The sequence below is a fragment of the Anomaloglossus baeobatrachus genome, chromosome 6, assembly GCF_048569485.1.
Source record: "Anomaloglossus baeobatrachus isolate aAnoBae1 chromosome 6, aAnoBae1.hap1, whole genome shotgun sequence".
NCBI classification, from domain to species: domain Eukaryota; kingdom Metazoa; phylum Chordata; class Amphibia; order Anura; family Aromobatidae; genus Anomaloglossus; species Anomaloglossus baeobatrachus.
In genome coordinates, this window is record NC_134358.1 from 569,871,373 (window position 1) to 569,896,593 (window position 25,221).

The following is a 25,221-nucleotide window of genomic DNA, read 5'->3' on the forward strand; positions in this document are numbered from 1 at the left end:
GATTGTACTGAGCACTGAGAGTACTGAGCACTGAGTGTACTGAGCACTGAGCGTATTGAGCACTGAGAGTACTGAGCACTGATTGTACTGAGCACTGAGAGTACTGAGCACTGAGCACTGAGAGCACTGAGATTACTGAGCACTGAGATTACTGAGCACTGAGTGTACTGAGTACTGAGAGTACTGAGTACTGAGAGTACTGAGCACTGAGAGTACTGAGCACTGAGAGTACTGAGCACTGAGAGCACTGAGAGTACTGAGCACTGAGAGTACTGAGCACTGAGAGTACTGAGTACTGAGCACTGAGAGTACTGAGCACTGAGAGTACTGAGCACTGAGAGCACTGATTGTACTGAGCACTGAGAGTACTGAGCACTGAGAGTACTGAGCACTGAGAGTACTGAGCACTGAGAGTGCTGAGCACTGAGCACTGAGAGTACTGAGCACTGAGAGTACTGAGCACTGAGAGTACTGAGAGTACTGAGCACTGAGAGTACTGAGCACTGAGAGTACTGAGAGTACTGAGCGCTGAGAGCACTGAGAGTACTGAGCACTGAGAGTACTGAGCACTGAGAGCACTGAGAGTACTGAGCACTGAGAGTACTGAGTACTGAGAGTACTGAGCACTGAGAGTACTGAGAGTACTGAGCACTGAGAGTACTGAGCACTGAGAGTACTGAGTACTGAGCACTGAGAGCACTGAGAGTACTGAGCACTGAGAGTACTGAGCACTGAGAGTACTGAGCACTGAGAGCACTGATTGTACTGAGCACTGAGAGTACTGAGCACTGAGAGTACTGAGCACTGAGAGTGCTGAGCACTGAGCACTGAGAGTACTGAGCACTGAGAGTACTGAGCACTGAGAGTACTGAGAGTACTGAGCACTGAGAGTACTGAGCACTGAGAGTACTGAGAGTACTGAGCACTGAGAGTACTGAGCACTGAGAGTACTGAGTACTGAGCACTGAGAGCACTGAGAGTACTGAGCACTGAGAGTACTGAGCACTGAGAGTACTGAGCACTGAGAGCACTGATTGTACTGAGCACTGAGAGTACTGAGCACTGAGTGTACTGAGCACTGAGCGTATTGAGCACTGAGAGTACTGAGCACTGATTGTACTGAGCACTGAGAGTACGGAGCACTGAGCACTGAGACCACTGAGATTACTGAGCACTGAGATTACTGAGCACTGAGTGTACTGAGTACTGAGAGTACTGAGTACTGAGAGTACTGAGCACTGAGAGTACTGAGCACTGAGAGTACTGAGCACTGAGAGCACTGAGAGTACTGAGCACTGAGAGTACTGAGCACTGAGAGTACTGAGTACTGAGCACTGAGAGCACTGAGAGTACTGAACACTGAGAGTACTGAGCACTGAGAGCACTGATTGTACTGAGCACTGAGAGTACTGAGCACTGAGCACTGAGAGTACTGAGCACTGAGAGTACTGAGCACTGAGAGTGCTGAGCACTGAGCACTGAGAGTACTGAGCACTGAGAGTACTGAGCACTGAGAGTACTGAGAGTACTGAGCACTGAGAGTACTGAGCACTGAGAGTACTGAGAGTACTGAGCGCTGAGAGCACTGAGAGTACTGAGCACTGAGAGTACTGAGCACTGAGAGTACTGAGAGTACTGAGCACTGAGAGTACTGAGTACTGAGAGTACTGAGCACTGAGAGTACTGAGAGTACTGAGCACTGAGAGTACTGAGCACTGAGAGTACTGAGTACTGAGCACTGAGAGCACTGAGAGTACTGAGCACTGAGAGTACTGAGCACTGAGAGTACTGAGCACTGAGAGCACTGATTGTACTGAGCACTGAGAGTACTGAGCACTGAGAGTACTGAGCACTGAGAGTGCTGAGCACTGAGCACTGAGAGTACTGAGCACTGAGAGTACTGAGCACTGAGAGTACTGAGAGTACTGAGCACTGAGAGTACTGAGCACTGAGAGTACTGAGCACTGAGAGTACTGAGAGTACTGAGCACTGAGCGCTGAGAGCACTGAAAGTACTGAGCACTGAGAGTACTGAGAGTACTGAGCACTGAGAGTACTGAGCACTGAGAGTACTGAGCACTGAGAGTACTGAGCACTGAGCACTGAGAGTACTGAGCACTGAGAGTACTGAGCACTGAGAGCACTGAGAGCACTGAGAGCACTGAGAGTACTGAGCGTACTGAGAGTACTGAGCACTGAGCGTACTGAGCACTGAGCGTACTGAGCACTGAGAGTACTGAGCACTGAGAGCACTGAGAGTACTGAGAGTACTGAGCACTGAGAGTACTGAGCACTGAGAGTACTGAGTACTGAGCACTGAGAGCACTGAGAGTACTGAGCACTGAGAGTACTGAGCACTGAGAGCACTGAGAGTACTGAGCACTGAGAGTACTGAGCACTGATTGTACTGAGCACTGAGAGTACTGAGCACTGAGCACTGAGAGCACTGAGCACTGAGCCCTGAGAGTACTGAGCACTGAGAGTACTGAGCACTGAGAGTACTGAGCACTGAGAGCACTGAAAGTACTGAGCACTGAGAGTACTGAGAGTACTGAGCACTGAGAGTACTGAGCACTGAAAGTACTGAGCACTGAGAGTACTGAGCACTGAAAGTACTGAGCACTGAGAGTACTGAGAGTACTGAGCACTGATTGTACTGAGCACTGATTGTACTGAGCACTGAGAGTACTGAGCACTGAGTGTACTGAGCACTGAGCGTATTGAGCACTGAGAGTACTGAGCACTGATTGTACTGAGCACTGAGAGTACTGAGCACTGAGAGCACTGAGATTACTGAGCACTGAGATTACTGAGCACTGAGTGTACTGAGTACTGAGAGTACTGAGTACTGAGAGTACTGAGCACTGAGAGTACTGAGCACTGAGAGCACTGAGAGTACTGAGCACTGAGAGTACTGAGTACTGAGCACTGAGAGCACTGAGAGTACTGAGCACTGAGAGTACTGAGCACTGAGAGCACTGATTGTACTGAGCACTGAGAGTACTGAGCACTGAGAGTACTGAGCACTGAGAGTGCTGAGCACTGAGCACTGAGAGTACTGAGCACTGAGAGTACTGAGTACTGAGCACTGAGAGTACTGAGCACTGAGAGTACTGAGAGTACTGAGCGCTGAGAGCACTGAGAGTACTGAGCACTGAGAGTACTGAGCACTGAGAGTACTGAGAGTACTGAGCACTGAGAGTACTGAGTACTGAGAGTACTGAGCACTGAGAGTACTGAGAGTACTGAGCACTGAGAGTACTGAGCACTGAGAGTACTGAGTACTGAGCACTGAGAGCACTGAGAGTACTGAGCACTGAGAGTACTGAGCACTGAGAGTACTGAGCACTGAGAGCACTGATTGTACTGAGCACTGAGAGTACTGAGCACTGAGAGTACTGAGCACTGAGAGTGCTGAGCACTGAGCACTGAGAGTACTGAGCACTGAGAGTACTGAGCACTGAGAGTACTGAGAGTACTGAGCACTGAGAGTACTGAGCACTGAGAGTACTGAGCACTGAGAGTACTGAGAGTACTGAGCACTGAGCGCTGAGAGCACTGAAAGTACTGAGCACTGAGAGTACTGAGAGTACTGAGCACTGAGAGTACTGAGCACTGAGAGTACTGAGCACTGAGAGCACTGAGAGCACTGAGAGCACTGAGAGTACTGAGCGTACTGAGAGTACTGAGCACTGAGCGTACTGAGCACTGAGAGTACTGAGCACTGAGAGCACTGAGAGTACTGAGCACTGAGAGCACTGAGAGTACTGAGCACTGAGAGTACTGAGCACTGAGAGTACTGAGTACTGAGCACTGAGAGCACTGAGAGTACTGAGCACTGAGAGTACTGAGCACTGAGAGCACTGAGAGTACTGAGCACTGAGAGTACTGAGCACTGATTGTACTGAGCACTGAGAGTACTGAGCACTGAGCACTGAGAGTACTGAGCACTGAGCCCTGAGAGTACTGAGCACTGAGAGTACTGAGCACTGAGAGTACTGAGCACTGAGAGCACTGAGAGTACTGAGCACTGAGAGTACTGAGCACTGAGCACTGAGAGTACTGAGCACTGAGAGTACTGAGCACTGAGAGCACTGAGAGTACTGAGCACTGAGAGTACTGAGCACTGAGAGCACTGAGAGTACTGAGCACTGAGAGTACTGAGCACTGAGAGTACTGAGCACTGATTGTACTGAGCACTGAGAGTACTGAGCACTGAGCACCGAGAGTACTGAGCACTGAGAGTACTGAGCACTGAGCGCTGAGAGTACTGAGCACTGAGAGTACTGAGCACTGAGCGCTGAGAGTACTGAGCGCTGAGAGTACTGAGCACTGAGAGTACTGAGCACTGAGAGTACTGAGCACTGAGAGTACTGATTGTACTGAGCACTGAGCGCTGAGAGTACTGAGAGTACTGAGCACTGAGAGTACTGAGAGTACTGAGCACTGAGAGTACTGAGCACAGTGATGCTCAATCTACATAAAACACCGGAACTCGTAATTCGGACCCTGATTTTTGTACAGTTGGGGTGCACTCATCTATAGGAAGTCTTATCATCAGCTGCACTCAGACAGTTAAGAGGGGGGGGACTTCAGCTTTGGATAAAACAAATAATTGATATTTTTCCTTTGGATGTTCTTTCCATTTTTCGATAAATTTGGGTTTTTCTCGGGGTTGGACTTTGGCGGCCACCTCCAGCAGTGATTATTGCCTTCCTATGATTCCCCCTTCGCTTTCTCGCATCGGCGCGCACTGACTCTCTCCGCACTGACTCTCTCCGCACTGACTCTGCCCGCACTGACTCTCTCCGCACTGACTCTCTCCGCACTGACTCTCTCCGCACTGACTCTGCCCGCACTGACTCTGCCTGCACTGCACTGACTCTACCCGCACTGCACTGACTCTGCCCGCACTGACTCTGCCCTCACTGCACTGACTCTGCACTGCACTGACTCTCTCCGCACTGACTCTCTGCGCACTGACTCTCTCCGCACTGACTTTCTCCGCACTGACTCTGCCCGCACTGACTCTGCCCGCACTGACTCTGCCCGCACTGACTCTGCCCGCAATGACTCTGCCGCACTGACTCTGCCCGCACTGCACTGACACTGAGCACTGAGAGTACTGAGCACTGAGAGTACTGAGCACTGAGAGTGCTGAGCACTGAGCACTGAGAGTACTGAGCACTGAGAGTACTGAGCACTGAGAGTACTGAGAGCACTGAGCACTGAGAGTACTGAGCACTGAGAGTGCTGAGCACTGAGCACTGAGAGTACTGAGCACTGAGAGTACTGAGCACTGAGAGTACTGAGAGTACTGAGCACTGAGAGTACTGAGCACTGAGAGTACTGAGCACTGAGAGTATTGAGAGCACTGAGCACTGAGAGTACTGAGCACTGAGAGTGCTGAGCACTGAGCACTGAGAGTACTGAGCACTGAGAGTACTGAGAGCACTGAGCACTGAGAGTACTGAGCACTGAGAGTACTGAGCACTGAGAGTGCTGAGCACTGAGCACTGAGAGTACTGAGCACTGAGAGTACTGAGCACTGAGAGTACTGAGCACTGAGAGTACTGAGCACTGAGCACTGAGAGTACTGAGAGCACTGAGCACTGAGAGTACTGAGCACTGAGAGTACTGAGCACTGAGCACTGAGAGTACTGTGCACTGAGAGTACTGTGCACTGAGAGTACTGAGCACTGAGAGTACTGAGCACTGAGAGCACTGAGAGTACTGAGCACTGAGAGTACTGAGCACTGAGAGTACTGAGAGTACTGAGCACTGAGAGCACTGAGCACTGAGAGTACTGAGAGCACTGAGAGTACTGAGAGCACTGAGAGTACTGAGCACTGAGAGTACTGAGAGTACTGAGCACTGAGAGCACTGAGCACTGAGAGTACTGAGCACTGAGAGTACTGAGCGCTGAGAGTGCTGAGCACTGAGCACTGAGAGTACTGAGCACTGAGAGTACTGAGCACTGAGAGTACTGAGAGTACTGAGCACTGAGAGTACTGAGCACTGAGAGTACTGAGCACTGAGCGCTGAGAGTACTGAGAGTACTGAGCACTGAGAGTACTGAGCACTGAGAGTACTGATTGTACTGAGCACTGAGCGCTGAGAGTACTGAGAGTACTGAGCACTGAGAGTACTGAGAGTACTGAGCACTGAGAGTACTGAGCACTGAGAGTACTGAGCACTGAGAGTACTGATTGTACTGAGCACTGAGCGCTGAGAGTACTGAGAGTACTGAGCACTGAGAGTACTGAGAGTACTGAGCACTGAGAGTACTGAGCACAGTGATGCTCAATCTACATAAAACACCGGAACTCGTAATTCGGAGCCTGATTTTTGTACAGTTGGGGTGCACTGATCTATAGGAAGTCTTATCATCAGCTGCACTCAGACAGTTAAGAGGGGGGGGACTTCAGCTTTGGATAAAACAAATAATTGATATTTTTCCTTTGGATGTTCTTTCCATTTTTTGATAAATTTGGGTTTTTCTCGGGGTTGGACTTTGGCGGCCACCTCCAGCAGTGATTATTGCCTTCCTATGATTCCCCCTTCGCTTTCTCGCATCGGCGCGCACTGACTCTCTCCGCACTGACTCTGCCCGCACTGACTCTGCCCGCACTGACTCTCTCCGCACTGACTCTGCCCGCACTGACTCTCTCCGCACTGACTCTCTCCGCACTGACTCTCTCCGCACTAACTCTCTCCGCACTGACTCTCTCCGCACTGACTCTCTCCGCACTGACTCTCTCCGCACTGACTCTGCCCGCACTGACTCTGCCTGCACTGCACTGACTCTACCCGCACTGCACTGACTCTGCCCGCACTGACTCTGCCCGCACTGCACTGACTCTGCCCTCACTGACTCTATCTGCACTGCACTGACTCTCTCCGCACTGACTCTCTCCGCACTGACTTTCTCCGCACTGACTCTGCCCGCACTGACTCTGTCAGCACTGCACTGACTCCGCACTGACTTTCTCCGCACTGACTCTGCCCGCACTGCACTGACTCTGCCCTCACTGACTCTATCTGCACTGCACTGACTCTCTCCGCACTGACTCTCTCCGCACTGACTCTCTCCGCACTGACTCTCTCCGCACTGACTCTGCCTGCACTGGACTGACTCTACCCGCACTGCACTGACTCTGCCCGCACTGACTCTGCCCGCACTGCACTGACTCTGCCCTTACTGACTCTATCTGCACTGCACTGACTCTCTCCGCACTGACTCTCTCCGCACTGACTTTCTCCGCACTGACTCTGCCCGCACTGACTCTGTCAGCACTGCACTGACTCTCTCCGCACTGACTTTCTCCGCACTGACTCTGCCCGCACTGACTCTGCCCGCACTGCACTGACTCTCTATGCACTGACTCTCTTCGCACTGACTCTCTCCGCACTGACTCTCTCCGCACTGACTCTGCCCGCACTGACTCTGCCCGCACTGACTCTGCCCGCACTGACTCTGCCCGCAATGACTCTGCCTGCACTGACTCTGCCCGCATTGACTCTGCCTGCACTGCACTGACTCTCTCCACGCTGATCTGCCCGCACTGACTCTGTCTGCACTGCACTGACTCTGTCCGCACTGACTCTGTCCGCACTGACTCTGCCCGCACTGACTCTGCCCGCACTGCACTGACTCTGCCCGCACTGACTCTGCCCGCACTGACTCTGCCCGCACTGACTCTGCCCGCACTGCACTGACTCTGCCCGCACTGCACTGACTCTGCCCGCATGGACTCTGCCCGCACTGACTCTGCCCGCACTGACTCTGCCCGCACTGACTCTGCCCGCACTGCACTGACTGCCCGCACTGCACTGACTCTGCCCGCACTGGCTCTGCCCGCACTGACTCTGCCGCACTGCACTTACTCTGCCCACACTGACTCTGCCCGCACTGACTCTGCCGCACTGACTCTGCCCGCACTGCACTGACTCTGCCCGCACTGACTCTGCCCGCACTGCACTGACTCTGCCCGCACTGCACTGACTCTGCCCGCACTGACTCTGCCGCACTGACTCTGCCGCACTGACTCTGCCCGCACTGCACTGACTCTGCCCGCACTGACTCTGCCCGCACTGCACTGACTCTGCCCGCACTGACTCTGCCCGCACCGACTCTGTCTTCACTGCACTGACTCTGCCCGCACTGACTCTGCCTGCACTGCACTGACTCTGTCCGCACTGACTCTCTCCGCACTGACTCTCTCCGCACTGACTCTCTCCGCACTGACTCTGCCCGCACTGACTCTGCCCGCACTGACTCTGCCCGCACTGACTCTGTCAGCACTGCACTGACTCTCTCCGCACTGACTTTCTCCGCACTGACTCTGCCCGCACTGACTCTGCCTGCACTGCACTGACTCTCTCCGCACTGACTCTCTTCGCACTGACTCTCTCCGCACTGACTCTCTCCGCACTGACTCTCTCCGCACTGACTCTGCCCGCACTGACTCTGCCCGCACTGACTCTGCCTGCACTGACTCTGCCCGCACTGCACTGACTGCCCGCACTGCACTGACTCTGCCCGCACTGACTCTGCCCGCACTGCCTCTGCCCGCACTGACTCTGCCGCACTGACTCTGCCCGCACTGCACTGACTGCCCGCACTGCACTGACTCTGCCCGCACTGGCTCTGCCCGCACTGACTCTGCCCGCACTGACTCTGCCGCACTGCACTTACTCTGCCCGCACTGACTCTGCCCGCATTGACTCTGCCGCACTGACTCTGCCCGCACTGCACTGACTCTGCCCGCACTGACTCTGCCCGCACTGCACTGACTCTGCCCGCACTGACTCTGCCGCACTGACTCTGCCGCACTGACTCTGCCGCACTGACTCTGCCCGCACTGCACTGACTCTGCCCGCACTGACTCTGCCCGCACTGCACTGACTCTGCCCGCACTGACTCTGTCTGCACTACACTGACTCTGCCCGCACTGACTCTGCCTGCACTGACTCTGCCCGCACTGACTCTGCCCGCACTGACTCTGCCCGCACTGACTCTGCCGCACTGCACTGACTCTGCCCGCACTGCACTGACTCTGCCCGCACTGCACTGACTCTGTCCGCACTGACTCTGTCCGCACTGACTCTCTCCGCACTGACTCTCTCCGCACTGACTCTGCCCGCACTGACTCTGTCAGCACTGCACTGACTCTGCCCGCAATGACTCTGCCTGCACTGACTCTGCCCGCATTGACTCTGCCTGCACTGACTCTGCCCGCATTGACTCTGCCTGCACTGCATTGACTCTCTCCACGCTGATCTGCCCGCACTGACTCTGTCTGCACTGCACTGACTCTGTCCGCACTGACTCTGTCCGCACTGACTCTGCCCGCACTGACTCTGCCCGCACTGACTCTGCCGCACTGCACTGACTCTGCCCGCACTGCACTGACTCTGCCCGCACTGCACTGACTCTGCCCGCACTGCACTGACTCTGCCCGCACTGACTCTGCCCGCACTGACTCTGCCTGCACTGACTCTGCCCGCACGGACTCTGCCCGCACTGACTCTGCCTGCACTGCACTGACTCTCTCCGCACTGACTCTCTTCGCACTGACTCTCTCCGCACTGACTCTCTCCGCACTGACTCTGCCCGCACTGACTCTGCCCGCACTGCACTGACTCTTCCCGCACTGACTCTGCCCGCACTGACTCTGCCGCACTGACACTGCCCGCACTGGACTGACTCTGCCCGCACTGACTCTGCCCGCACTGCACTGACTCTGCCCGCACTGACTCTGCCCGCACGGACTCTGCCTGCACTGCACTGACTCTGTCCGCACTGACTCTCTCCGCACTGACTCTCTCCGCACTGACTCTCTCCACACTGACTCTCTCCGCACTGACTCTGCCCGCACTGACTCTGTCAGCACTGCACTGACTCTGCCCGCAATGACTCTGCCTGCACTGACTCTGCCCGCATTGACTCTGCCTGCACTGACTCTGCCCGCATTGACTCTGCCTGCACTGCACTGACTCTCTCCACGCTGATCTGCCCGCACTGACTCTGTCTGCACTGCACTGACTCTGTCCGCACTGACTCTGTCCGCACTGACTCTGCCCGCACTGACTCTGCCCGCACTGACTCTGCCGCACTGACTCTGCCCGCACTGCACTGACTCTGCCCCCACTGACTCTGCCCGCACTGACTCTGCCTGCACTGACTCTGCCCGCACTGACTCTGCCCGCACTGCACTGACTCTGCCCGCACTGCACTGACTCTGCCCGCATGGACTCTGCCCGCATGGACTCTGCCCGCACGGACTCTGCCCGCACTGACTCTGCCCGCACTGACTCTGCCCGCACTGACTCTGCCCGCACTGCACTGACTGCCCGCACTGCACTGACTCTGCCCGCACTGGCTCTGCCCGCACTGACTCTTCCCGCACTGACTCTGCCGCACTGACTCTGCCCGCACTGACTCTGCCCGCACTGCACTGACTCTGCCCGCATTGACTCTGCCTGCACTGCACTGACTCTCTCCGCGCTGATCTGCCCGCACTGACTCTGTCCGCACTGCACTTACTCTGCCCGCACTGACTCTGCCCACACTGACTCTGCCCGCACTGACTCTGCCGCACTGACTCTGCCCGCACTGCACTGACCGCACTGCACTGACTCTGCCCGCACTGCACTGACTCTGCCCGCACTGACTCTGCCCGCACTGACTCTGCCCGCACTGCACTGACTCTGCCCGCACTGACTCTGCCCGCACTGCACGGACTCTGCCCGCACGGACTCTGCCCGCACGGACTCTGCCCGCACGGACTCTGCCCGCACTGACTCTGCCCGCACTGCACTGACTGCCTGCACTGCACTGACTCTGCCCGCACTGACTCTGCCCGCACTGGCTCTGCCCGCACTGACTCTGCCCGCACTGACTCTGCCGCACTGACTCTGCCCGCACTGCACTGACTCTGCCCGCACTGACTCTGTCTGCACTGCACTGACTCTGTCCGCACTGACTCTGCCTGCACTGCACTGACTCTCTCTGCACTGACTCTCTCCGCACTGACTCTCTCCGCACTGACTCTGCCCGCACTGACTCTATCAGCACTGCACTGACTCTTCCTGCACTGACTCTGCCCGCATTGACTCTGCCTGCACTGCACTGACTCTCTCCGCGCTGATCTGCCCGCACTGACTCTGTCCGCACTGCACTTACTCTGCCCGCACTGACTCTGCCCGCACTGACTCTGCCCGCACTGACTCTGCCCGCACTGACTCTGCCCGCACTGCACTGACTCTGCCCGCACTGCACTGACTCTGCCCGCACTGACTCTGCCCGCACTGACTCTGCCCGCACTGACTCTGCCCGCACTGCACTGACTCTGCCCACACTGACTCTGCCCGCACTGCACTGACTCTGCCCGCACGGACTCTGCCCGCACTGACTCAGCCCGCACTGCACTGACTCTGCCCGCACTGGCTCTGCCCGCACTGACTCTGCCCGCACTGACTCTGCCCGCTCTGCACTGACTCTGCCCGCACTGACTCTGCCCGCACTGGCTCTGCCCGCACTGACTCTGCCCGCACTGGCTCTGCCCGCACTGACTCTGCCCGCACTGTCTCTGCCCGCACTGCACTGACTCTGCCCGCACTGCCTCTGCCTGCACACACTGTGCATAGTGTTACCTCTGATCAGTGACGTCACACATAGTCACGCACCTTCGGGCTTGGGTCTGCCGAGGACCTTTAACACCTCGGCGTTGGTCGGGTTCTGCCCCAGCGCCCGCAGCACATCTCCGCACTGCCCATAGGTGATCTTCATCTCGCAGTTCGGGGTCCGATCAAAGAGGGAGAAGGCTTCCTTAAACTCTGCCAAAATAAAGAGCAGCCTCAGCCGGGCCCTATTCCGGGGACTAACGGTTTTGGTTATTCTGCTAAATCTCAACAAATATTTGGTTTGGTGACTTTACTCGGGACGCGGCTCCCCACATGAATGTGTATTATTAGCCGCTTTCCTGGAATCTGCGCCCAGTGCTGTGCGGTGAGACATCTGCAGACGGGGACGGCGGGAGAAGGCCGACCGCAGCCAGGCACAAATAACAAGCCGACATGACAGCTACAAGAAGACACCGGAGGCGAGGGATGTGCGCCTCATAAATCACCGATAATGGTGACTCCTCCAGCAGAACAGAGAGTGCAGCTCTGGAGGATAATACAGGATCAGTAATGTAATGTATGTACACAGTGACTGCACCAGCAGAATAGTGAGTGCAGCTCTGGGGTACAATACAGGAGGTAACTCAGGATCAGTAATGTATGTACACAGTGACTGCACCAGCAGAATAGTGAGTGCAGCTCTGGAGCATAATACAGGAGGTAACTTAGGATCAGTAATGTAATGTATGTACACAGTGACTGCACCAGCAGAATAGTGAGTGCAGCTCTGGAGGATAATGTAATGGGATCAACAATTCAGACTGCATCATTAATGTAGAAATGGATTTGAATACTGTTTCAGCAATTGCCCACAAGGGGGCAGTGTCAGACTGTGCAATCACAAACAGAGGTGGGAAATCCCCTACTGCAGCTTGTGTGTTTGAACCAGGAAGAAAAAAGTGCGGGAAGGTTGTTCAGCTCCAGAGCTCAGCCAGAGGAGAGCTGCGTGTGGTCTCCCTGAACAGAGGGCTCTTTTGCCACCGGAGTCTTGGAGGAATCACCCTGTGGAAGTGGTTTCTGCCATTCCCGGTCTGCAGGACTTTGTTTTCACCAAGGATCTAACCGAACTGCAGAGCATCGCACCCTGAGTGCAAGTGCAGGGGCCGTGACCTCCCTTCTTCTGCTCGGTGTGCCCCGGGACTAAAAGACTGATTAGAATCCGTTACCAGCGGGAGAAGATCAAAGGAGAAGACCGAGGAGCTGCATCCCTTCAGCGCTGCACCGGGACCCATCATCGTGAGACTCCAGGCCTGCGACGTGGGAGCGGCATCTTCTTCCGGGATAGACTGGTACGTGATTGTAGGGAAAGTTAGGGAAAGTTGCCGCCATTTCTTTGTTGTTGTTTTTTTCTTTCTTCTTGCTGCGTACCCGGAAGGGGGGAAAATCCAGGGACTCCACCATACACATGTGCGCAGATAGTTCGGTTGATTGTATTATAAATATGTTTCCTAGTAAAGAAATGTTACTACCGGTAAAATCTGAGTATGGGGATTTTGTTGGAATAGAGCATACACACACACCCGCGGCCCTACCACCGGTCGCTTCATGTGGCGTAGTCGGCAGGATGTGTGACCAACAAAATCATCCCCCGGTAGTAACTTATAACCGGACAGCTCCCCCGCCGTCTATTGTCAATCAGGTGAGGAAGTTTGACGGACGGAACTATCCTGTAACTGAATGGACTGAACAACTTAAGATAGTGGGGGAAATGTATAACACTGATCCTAAGACCTTAGCAGAAATGGCCATGCTAACATTAGAGGGGGAAGCGTGGACGACAGTCAGGCTGGAGACAGTTAGGGGCCAGCGTACGTTGGATGACTTGGTGCGGGTGCTGGAGAACACCTATGGGCCGACCACATATGCGGGAACGTTGCGCTATATGTTCTTCCGGCGTACTCAACTCGAGTCGGAGGACATTCCTCAATATGCCAATGCCCTTTAAGTGCTACTAGAACAAGTCTGTAGAAACGAAGAACAGCTAGCTAGTACGGGTGCCCGTGACCTGGTGTTGAGAGATCAGTTCGTGACCGGATTGAGAGACCCGTACCTTAACCGCTCATTGCAAGATCTACTCCGGATAAATCCGGCCTTTACGTTCGCTGAGGTCAAACAAGAAGCTATAGAACGTTCAAGGGGACCTGTCGTGGAGACACAGACATATACCGCGGCTTGCAGGTCCATATCTGGTATCGGGACTCCGAACAGCAACACGGAAGAACTGAAACAGATGGTGGCAGAGTTGCAGAAACAGGTGTTACAGCTCACCCTAGACCAACAGGCGGGCCGGCAAGCGAGACAACAACCCAGCCGGCCGATGGGAAGATGCTGGACATGTGGCGATCCCCGCCATAGAGCCAACCGTTGCCCCCAGAACTTTCAAGCTCCTCCACAGTCCGATCTACCAGAATCAGCAAGTCATGTCTCACAACAGCGGCCGCCTTTAAACTAGACGCCCCTGCCAAAGAGGCTCACTCGGCAGGGGACGCCAAAGAGAGGGGTGTAGGAAAACAGAGCCAGCCACGGAACAAACTTGCATCAAATAGCCCCACCCTGGAAGTATTACTGGAAGGGATCGCCGTACAAGGGTTAATGGATACTGGGTCTCAGGTATCCACCATCTCCGAGCAGTTCTACGAAGAGTGTCTAAGGCTATGTGCGCACTAGAAATGTGAAGTTTCTCAAGAAAATTTCTCGAGAAACTTCTGGGAGTGAAAGATTTCCGGACCTCCGGAAAAAATCCGCACCAAATCCGCATGCAGATTTGCCGCGGATTTGCCGCGGATTAGCCGCGGAATTGCCGCGGAATTGCCGCGATTTTCCCACGGGTGGTTCCCTGCGGATTTCTGCAGGCTGTACTGCCGAAATCCGCAGGGTACCTGCGGAAATAATGGACATGTTCATTTTCTCAAGAAAGTTTCTCGAGAAATTCTTCTCGCGGAAATTTCTTGAGAAAAATCCGCACCAGTGCGCACAGCTATTTTTTTTTCCCATAGAATTTGCTGGGAAATGTCTGCACAAAGATTGCAGACATTTCTCAAGAAATTTCCGCGGCAAATCCACGGGTAAATCCGCGGGTAAAAAGCTCTAGTGCGCACATAGCCTAAAGCCGCGGGTTGCCTATGACCCTGATACCGCCATCAAGATCAAAGCAGCCAATAATCTACCCATTCCAGTGACGGGAGTTGCCTGGATGAACACCGAAATTTGTGGTCAAGGTCTCGGGAAGAGAGGGATAATCGTGTTCAGGGAAGGCTTTGGATCAGAAACGCCCATGATTATTGGGATGAACATCTTGAAAGACCTGAATCTGGTGTTGTTTACCAAGAAGGGGCCCAAGTACTGGCAAGAAGTGACCGCACATAGGGCCACCCGCCGTGCCTTTTAGCAAGTGGTCCGGACCTGCAACCTCCAGTGAATGACAGAAGAACAACTGCCGCTGGCTACGATCACCGTACCCCGCCATACTAGGATCACCTTACCAGCTGGGAAAGAGACAGTTATCTCACTACCCCATAGCACCACGAGACAGCTTGAAGGCGTGGAGGTGCTGATTGAACCGCGCACCCCGAAGGAAGGGAAGCTGAATCCACTCGTCGCTCGAACTCTAGCAGTAGTGAGAAAGGGAAGAATTCCTGTCAGGCTGGGCAACACGGCTAACGTGAGCGTTGACCTAGAAGCCGGGACACAGCTCGCCCGAGTACTACTACGTAGTACTAGTACTACTACGCTCTAACCGAAGAGGTGAACCCTATGAGCCCCCTCCAGTTTGTACCGTCTACAGAGGGAGATTGGACAGTGACGGTCTCTGCCATGGCCGCTGTCGCGGGTGACACCAACGCGGGGCGAGAACTACGAAAGAAGTGTCAGTTGGACGTATCCCAATACTCCAAACGGGAGGTATCCCAGGTGGAAGAGCTACTTCAAGAGCATCAGGCGTCCTTTGACCGGCATGACACCGACTTTGGGTGCACCACCAGTATAAAGCACGAAATCCCCACCGGTGACACTGCTCCTATCCGTGAAAGGTATCGCCAAATTCCTCCCCAGCAATACCAAGAAGTGAAAAATCTCCTGAATTCCATGTTACACGCTGGAGTGGTACGAGAAAGCCAGAGCACCTGGGCTGCACCGGTAGTGTTAGTCAAGAAGAAGGACGGATCCCTGAGATTCTGTGTGGACTACCGCCGTTTGAATGCTTGCACCATCCGGGACTCATACCCTTTGCCAAGGATCGAAGAATCCCTGACAGCCCTGAAGAAAGCCAAATACTTCTCTTCGTTGGATCTGGCCAGCGGATATTGGCAGGTACCCATGCACGAGAAAGATAGAGAGAAGACTGCTTTCATCTTACCCATGGGCCTGTACGAGTTCGACCGGATGCCCTTTGGTCTGAACAACGCGCCGGGGACTTTCCAGCGGCTGATGGAGCGCTGCTTGGGAGACTTCAACTTCGACTTCACCCTCATCTACCTGGACGACATTGTAGTCTATTCGGCCACATTTGAAGAACACCTGCAGCAGCTGGGCCGTGTGTTCAGTAGGTTGGGAGAACATGGCCTGAAGTTGAAACCCAGCAAGTGCCGTCTTCTGCAGCCCGAGATCAATTACCTGGGCCACCGGATCTCAGCCGAAGGTGTCCAGCCATCTTCAGAGAAGATAGCCGCCGTACGGGATTGGCCGCAGCCCACAAACGTCAAGGAGGTCAGGGCTTTCCTGGGGTTGGCCGGCTACTACCGCCGGTTCGTCAAAAACTTCGCCCGGCTTGCTGCACCCTTGCATGACCTGCTTCGAGGGACCACCAACAGCCCCAGAGGACGACCCATCAGCTGGGTACCCAGCCAGGAAGAGTCCTTCATCCCCCCCCCCCCCCCGCCCCTAAAGGGTGTCTTAACGTCTCCCCCCATCCTGGCATATGCGGACTATAACCTGCCCTTCCAACTACACACCGATGCCAGTCTACAGGGTCTAGGGGCAGTACTTTCACAGGTCCAAGAAGGCAAGGAACGGGTCATAGCCTATGCCAGTCGGTCCCTACATGAGGGCGAGAAGAACCCCACCAATTATAGCTCGTTCCGGCTGGAGCTGTTGGCCCTAACGTGGGCTATGGCGGAGAAATTTGCAGGATACCTCACGGGGACTAAAGTACTAGTCCTGACCGATAATAACCCGTTGGCCCACTTAGAAAATGCGAAGCTTGGAGTCATGGAGCAGCGTTGGATGGCTCGGCTCTCCAAGTTCAATTACAAGATCAAATATAGGGCTGGAGCTGAGAATCAAAATGCGGACAGCCTGTCTAGAGTGTCATACCCCTTACTCAACCGAGACCGGGATGAAGAATTGGAAGGGGACGAGACGCCTGACTTTGTAAAGCTCGCCCAACAGATGTTGGATTACCGCCAGTTCGTTGTGGGCGAAGCTGGAACTCCAGTGGGGGTCGCCTTGCCACCCCAGGAGTGGTGCAGGCTCCAGGATCAGAACCCTGAATGGGCTCTACTCAAACAATGGGTGAAGCGGCAGCAGAAGCCTCCCGCCGATATACGGGCACGACTGTCTACCGGGACCTTGACCCTGCTCAGTCAGTGGGACCGGCTGATTCTGAGAGAAGGAGTGCTATACCGGAAGGTTCTCTTGTCGCACATGCTGGAGGAATGCACTCAAGTTATGGTGCCTGATCAATTGGCCCGTGAGATGGTGGCCCAAGCCCATAAAAGGAATGGACACTTCGGAATAGACAAGACCTTTCGGTGGATTCAACAGTCCATCTATTGTCCGGGGCTCCGCAAGCTGGTTGAAGACGTCTGCCAGACCTGTCGCACCTGTGAACTACACAAGTCCCCTGAGCAGCGTGCACCTGTTCATACAATTAAAACATCCAGGCCCCTTGAGCTGTTGATGGTGGACTATCTGCTGATTGGGACGGCGAGCAGTGGCTATCAGTACTGCCTAGTCATGGTGGATCACTTCACAAAATTCGCTGTCGCGGTCGCTACCAAAGACCAGACGGCTAAATCGGCTGCTCGGGCCATCTGTCGACAGTTCATCCACGTCTACGGGTGCCCGGAGAGGTTGCACTCCGACCAGGGGGCTTGTTTCGAAGTCCGAGTCATCGAAGAGCTGCATCGGATGTATGGGATCCAGAAGTCGAGGACCACTCCTTACCACCCACAAGGGAACGGTGCATGTGAACGCTTCAACCGGACCCTACTCCAGCTGATCCGCACCTTGGCCGATGATAAGAAAGACCAATGGCCCCAATTCCTTCCTGATCTAGTATGGGCCTACAACAACCAGGTCCACTCTGTGACTGGCTACACCCCACACACCCTTCTCTTTGGCCGCCCCGGAAAAGGGGTCCATGACCTGAACCTATTCCGCCCTGGAGATGATGTCTGCCATAACTACCCCTCCTGGTTAAATGCTCACCGACAGAAGATGGAGACTGTACACCGGCTGGTGAGCCAACAAATCCGGGGCCAGATACATGCTGACCCACTCCCCGTGCAAGAGCAACCCTTGAAGTTAGGACAGCTAGTCTTGCTCCGTATCAAGAAGCCACAAGGGAAACTTCGAGCCAAGTGGGAGACTAAAGTCTACCGGGTAATCGAACGCCCCTACCCCAACGGGCATGTATACCGAGTGCAGGGTGAAGACAGTCACAACATTCGCACTGTGCACCGAAATATGTTGCGTCCCTGCCGATCCCAGCCTGACTCCCCTACCACAGTACCCGGAGGGGGTGACGCTGCCAACACGACTGACGTCACGGACGTTTCCCAGCATAGTGATCACGTTGACTCTGAGACCGGTGACCCACCTACACAACCCAGTTCTTCCCCCGGAGTGCTGACTGAAGTGGGGTGTAAAGACAGTGACAGGGAAGGGAACAACCGACCCTTGAGACGCACTGACCGCACCACTGCTGCGATCCCGCCCGGGCGGTCTTACAGGACCAGTATGTATGGCCCACTTCTCAACCAACCCCTGTGACATCTGCAGTCATCGCTGCCTGGGAACCGACGGTAGTTGACAGGGACTGCCAACCTTTAAGTGGGGGGGTATGTAATGGGATCAACAATTCAGACTGCATCATTAATGTAGAAATGGATTTGAAAATTGCTTCAGGACTTGCCCACAAGGGGGCAGTGTCAGACTGTGCAATCACAAACACAGAGGTGGAAATCCCCTACTGCAGCTTGTGTGTTTGAACCAGGAAGAAAAAAGTGCGGGAAGGTTGTTTAGCTCCGGAGCTCAGCCAGAGGAGAGCTGCGTGTGGTCTTCCTGAACAGAGGGCTCTTTTGCCACCGGAGTCTTGGAGAAATCACCCTGTGGAAGTGGTTTCTGCCATTCCCGGTCTGCAGGACTTTGTTTTCACCAAGGATCTAACTGGACTGCAGAGCATCACACCCTGAGTGCAAGTGCAGGGGCTGTGACCTCCCTTCTTCTGTTCGGCGTGCCCCGGGACTAAAAGACTGACTAGAATCCGTTACCAGTGGGAGAAGATCAAAGGAAAAGACCGAGGAGCTGCATCCCTTCAGCGCTGCACCGGGACCCATCATCGTGAGACTCCAGGCCTGCGACGTGGGAGCGGCATCTTCTTCCGGGATAGACTGGTACGTGATTGTAGGGAAAGTTAGGGAAAGTTGCCGCCATTTCTTTGTTGTTTTTTTTCCCTTTCTTCTTGCTGCGTACCCGGAAGGGGGGAAAATCCAGGGACTCCACTATACACATGTGCGCAGATAGTTCGGTTGACTGTGTTATAAATATGTTTCATAGTAAAGAAATGTTACTACCGGTAAAATCTGAGTATGGGGATTTTGTTGGAATAGAGCATACACACACACCCGCGGCCCTACCACCGGTCGCTTCAATAATACAGTAGGTAACTCAGGATCAGTAATGTAATGTATGTACACAGTGACTGCAGCAGCAGAATAGTGAGTGCAGCTCTGGAGTATAATACAGGAGGTAATTCAGGATCAGTAATGTAATGTATGTACACAGTGACTGCACCAGCAGAATAGTGAGTGCAGCTCTGGAGTATAATACAGGAGGTAACTCAGGATCAGTAATGTATGTACACAGTGACTGCACCAGCAGAATAGTGAGTGCAGCTCTGGAGTATAATACAGGAGGTAACTCAGGATCAGTAATGTAATGTATGTACACAGTGACTGCCCCAGCAGAATAGTGAGTGCAGCTCTGGAGGATAATACAGGAGGTAACTCAGGATCAGTAATGTATATACACAGTGACTGCACCAGCAGAATAGTGAGTGCAGCTCTGGAGGATAATACAGGAGGTAATTCAGGATCAGTAATGTAATGTATGTACACAGTGACTGCACCAGCAGAATAGTGAGTGCAGCTCTGGAGTATAATACAGGATCAGTGTTGTGTCTGTATTGTTATTGTATATGGACAGGGTCACAGTTGCCGCTATAGAGATGAATTATGGCTGATTTTGCAGTCAGTCTCACACTTGTTATAAACCTTAAAACAATATAAAGTAACAATGCGTTTCTTTACGTCACTTTGGTGATTGATGTTGGGTGACTGTGATTTGGACTCGGTGGTTGATATAATGGCTTCATCTTCCATCATTCCCAGCTTCGCTCTCCTCTCACCACTACACAGAGGCCAGGAATGCGGGCGCTGCCAGGGCCTTGTGTGGCATCCCGCGACATCTGTCTCCAGTTAGCGCCATTCTTTGTTTTTTTTGCTTTTATTTCATTTCCACTATATTGTGGGAGTTTTCAGTCTTGGAGGAAAGCCGTGATCTGGAAGTGATTATCCTCAATGTGATGTCTCAAGACTCATGAAGCCCGAACAAGTGGGAAAGAAAATGTGTGTCTGAACACGGCCGAGACAACAAATAACCGAGAAGCGATCAATGCGGATCCCAGAAATGAAGAGTAGGAAAAAGTGCATTAAAGGGAAATCGTTTAATCAAGTTCAAAGAGCGAAATCCGGAAGAAATAAGGAACTGCCCCTATACACAGGAATATCACTACTATAATACTTCCCCCTATATACAGGAATATCACTACTATAATACTGCCCCCTATACACAGGAATATCACTACTATAATACTGCCCCCTATACACAGGAATATCACTACTATAATACTGCCCCCTATACACAGGAATATCACTACTATAATACCGCCCCTATGTACAAGAATATAACTACTATAATACCTATAATACTACCCCTATGTACAAGAATATAAACTACTATAATACCGCCCCTATGTTCAAGAATATTAACTACTATAATACTGCTCCTATGTACAAGAATATACTACTATAATACTACCCCTATGTACAAGAATATAACTACTATAATACCGCCCCTATGTTCAAGAATATAACTACTATAATACTGCTCCTATGTACAAGAATATAACTGCTATAATACTGCCCCCTATATACAGGAATATAACTACTATAATACTGCCCCTATGTTCAAGAATATAACTACTATAATACTGCTCCTATGTACAAGAATATAACTGCTATAATACTGCCCCCTATATACAAGAATATAACTACTATAATACTGCCCTATGTACAAGAATATAACTGCTATAATACTGCCCCCTATATACAAGAATATAACTACTATAATACTGCCTCTATGTACAAGAATATAACTACTATAATACCGCCCCTATGTTCAAGAATATAACTACTATAATACTGTTCCTATGTACAAGAATATAACTACTATAATACTACCCCTATGTACAAGAATATAACTACTATAATACCGCCCCTATGTTCAAGAATATAACTACTATAATACTGCCCCCTATACACAGGAATATCACTACTATAGTACTGCCCCTAAATACAGGAATATCACTACTATAATACCTATAATACTGCTCCTATATACAAGAATATCACTACTATAATACTGCTCCTATGTACAAAAATATAGCTATTATAATACTGCCCCTATGTACAAGAATATAACTACTATAATACTGCCCCTATGTACAAGAATATAACTACTATAATACTGCTCCTATGTACAAGAATATAACTACTATAATACTACCCCTATGTACAAGAATATAACTACTATAATACCGCCCCTATGTTCAATAATATAACTACTATAATACTGCTCCTATGTACAAGAATATAACTACTATAATACTACCCCTATGTACAAGAATATAACTACTATAATACCGCCCCTATGTTCAAGAATATAACTACTATAATACTGCTCCTATGTACAAGAATATAACTGCTATAATACTGCCCCCCTATATACAAGAATATAACTACTATAATACTGCCCCTATGTTCAAGAATATAACTACTATAATACTGCTCCTATGTACAAGAATATAACTGCTATAATACTGCCCCCTATATACAAGAATATAACTACTATAATACTGCCCCTATGTACAAGAATATAACTGCTATAATACTGCCCCCCTATATACAAGAATATAACTACTATAATACTGCCTCTATGTACAAGAATATAACTACTATAATACTGCCCCCTATACACAGGAATATCACTACTATAGTACTGCCCCTAAATACAGGAATATCACTACTATAATACTGCTCCTATATACAAGAATATCACTACTATAATACTGCTCCTATGTACAAAAATATAGCTATTATAATACTGCCCCTATGTACAAGAATATAACTACTATAATACTGCCCCTATTTACAAGAATATAACTACTATAATACTGCTCCTATGTACAAGAATATAACTACTATAATATCGGCTCCTATGTACAAGAATATAACTACTATAATACTGCCCCTATGTACAGGAATATAACTACTATAATACTGCCCCTATGTACAAGAATATAACTACTATAATACTGCCCCCTATGTACAGGAATATCACTACTATAATACTGCTCCTATATACAAGAATATAACTGCTATAATACTGCCCCCTATGTACAAGAATATAACTACTATAATTCTGCCCCTATGTACAAGACTTCTATGTACAAGCAACAATTCATCAAAATATTAACTTTTTAAATAGGCAGCAATTCCCGACACTCTTGCTATCTTGATGTATGTGTGCATGTGTGAAGTGAGAGTTAGGGTGACACGTTTCTCTGCATGTGCCTTGTTGCATGACCCCTGGATTGCCTGTGAGAGGTGTGGCGCAAGTCTGAATGCAAGCCAACTTTTCCACAGCGAAACGTACGTTGGGGTTCTGATACTGGGGACTTTTTCTCTCTTCTTGGAGATTGGCATGGTTTGACTGCAACCTCTTCATTCCTTATGGGTATGTACTTAGTGTATCCTTGGCACAATGGGAGAATATGGGTGTGAATCACACACATGGCTGAATTTACTGCTGCACCCACTATATTCCTATATATGTCCAGTCTGTGTACATCAATGTGACCTGTGCATGGCTGCACTTTATGTATTGTACTCTCTGATGACGCCTCTTTCTTTAAACCTGTTCTCTTTATTTGTGTTGCAGCATTTCTTTGCAGTACTGTAGTAATTTCTATGTCTTTTATTTATTTTTTGTAAACTGTTAGTATTTGTTTTCATGTCTTACCTTCTATCTGATCTACTGAGAATTCAATCTGTGGGAGAAGAAGAAAAGCAAATGTTAGTAAGTCATCTGCTTCATAATGTCGTGCTATAGCTTCCAGTACGGTGTGCACAACGCAGGAGTCCAGAGGGAGGAGCTATGTGCTATTGACTCCGCCTTCTGGACTCCGGTAAAGTACATTACAAGTCACAGTGCAAATAATACAAATTGTTTCCATTCACACTTTCCATGAAAAATGTCACTCAACTGGAGAGCCTCCAATGTCAGAAGCCATTAATCACTTTGTGCGGGGGAATCTCACAGGCCCCTATGATGATTATTTGGTGCTTTTTTTAGCTATTCTTTATTTATTAATTTTGGATAACAGAGAGCACATCTGGATATAAAAAACAAATATAAAACAGTACAAAAGTATCAAAATTTAAACGTTGGATCCAGCCGGACGACCAATGATCGATTTTCTCTTTCTGGATGTTTTCGGGTTTTTTTGCTGCAAATTAATTAAACTGGAACAATTATTTTTGTCTTTAACCTTTTTATTGCAATATCTGCATGTTCCAGTGCAATGCTGCTGCGGAGCATTTGCAAGAAAATTAGTGACTTTGAAAAATGACAAGTGATGAATCCGGCAAAAGCAGATGAGAACCTTGGACCCGGCCACAAACTGCCCAAATAATGCAAAATAGGCAAAAGAAAGGCTTAAAATATGTGCAAATGGGAAGATGAATACAGTGCGCACAAAAATAAGGAAGAATCAGCTAAAAACCTGCCAAAAAAGTGCAAAAACGGTAATGACTTGGGGCCAATATTTTATTTTGCTCAAAAGTGATGCGCAATTTCCAAGAATTTAGAGCCAAAAGTAACAATGTTTATCTGAAATAAAGAATAAAAGCTCCAAATATTAATAATGGCCCAATCTGAGGATCTGCTCGTTCCCTCCAGATACGCTGACAGGGGACTTTATGCCGGGGACTCCGGGGCACTTCTGTGCTTTCAATGTAGATTTTCTGCACTAATTAGATTATTGAGGCATCTCGAGGTTTTTATTGCACATTTTAGTGAGGTTTTTTGTGTTTTTTCAGCTTTGGTTTTGGTCATTATTTCTTATGTTATATTTTAAATGAAGCTTCCTTGTGTTGTAATCTTCCTTGTGATGGTGTGATATGGGGGCGGGGGGGGGGGGGGGGGGGTTTGGGTATCATTTTGTGTATGTTCCTATTGTTACTGATTTTAGGAGTGTTGCCTTGTTCCTCTGTATATTTTCCATCTTGCCCAGTTAATCACATTAGCTCAGTTACTATCCGCAGCCTGGATGTGTATTGCCTCTTGATGAACCCTGCTGACATTTCCTGACTCTCCATTCGTTACTCACCTGCTCTCCAAATCACCCCCTGTATTCCCTCCATCCCTAGGGAGGCCTGAAAAGCATCCCACCTCATGATATAAGGAGAGGGCCTGAGGAAGACAAGAAGCAGCAAGATTCATCCATTGTGGGACACTGATGCTACGGCCAGCACCTATCATGCTAAGTACGGGGAAGTACCAATGAATGGCGAAAGGGAAGGGGACCCCTGCATCTAGGGAAGGGGAAGATGGAGACCCCTGACCAAACCTACCGCTGGCCCCTGGGGTCTCTCACCACCCTAGATAGGTTCCGCATCTATGCGCCAAGTTGGAAACCTGACCCTGGATATCCCTAGTGCTGGACCCTAAATAGAGAGCAGGTGGGATGAGCTCTTCATCAACCCCACTAGACACTATAGAAGACACAAGGAGGACACACAGGGGAAATGCATGAACTACTTATCCACAGATGGCTCAGGCAGAAGTTCAGCAAAGTATCAGCACTGATACCACAGAGGAGTACAAGCCACCTGCTTGCAACCAGTGCTTGAATTAACTGAATAATATCAGCAGCACCAAGCCAGGGAAGAAAGGGGTATTTAAGCACATGGTG

At 51.1% G+C, this 25,221-nt stretch overlaps 1 protein-coding gene across 1 annotated transcript in view; it reads right to left on the minus strand.

Moving 5' to 3' along the window:
- MYL3 (myosin light chain 3) overlaps positions 1 to 25,221 on the minus strand; it is a 73,920-nt gene that overhangs the window by 11,140 nt on the left and 37,559 nt on the right. The window contains exons 2-3 of the mRNA XM_075316916.1: positions 23,268 to 23,295; positions 11,691 to 11,840 (exon numbers count right to left, since the gene is read on the minus strand). Coding sequence (XP_075173031.1) covers positions 11,691 to 11,840; positions 23,268 to 23,295 — 178 coding nt within the window. The remainder of the gene's footprint in view (positions 1 to 11,690; positions 11,841 to 23,267; positions 23,296 to 25,221) is intronic.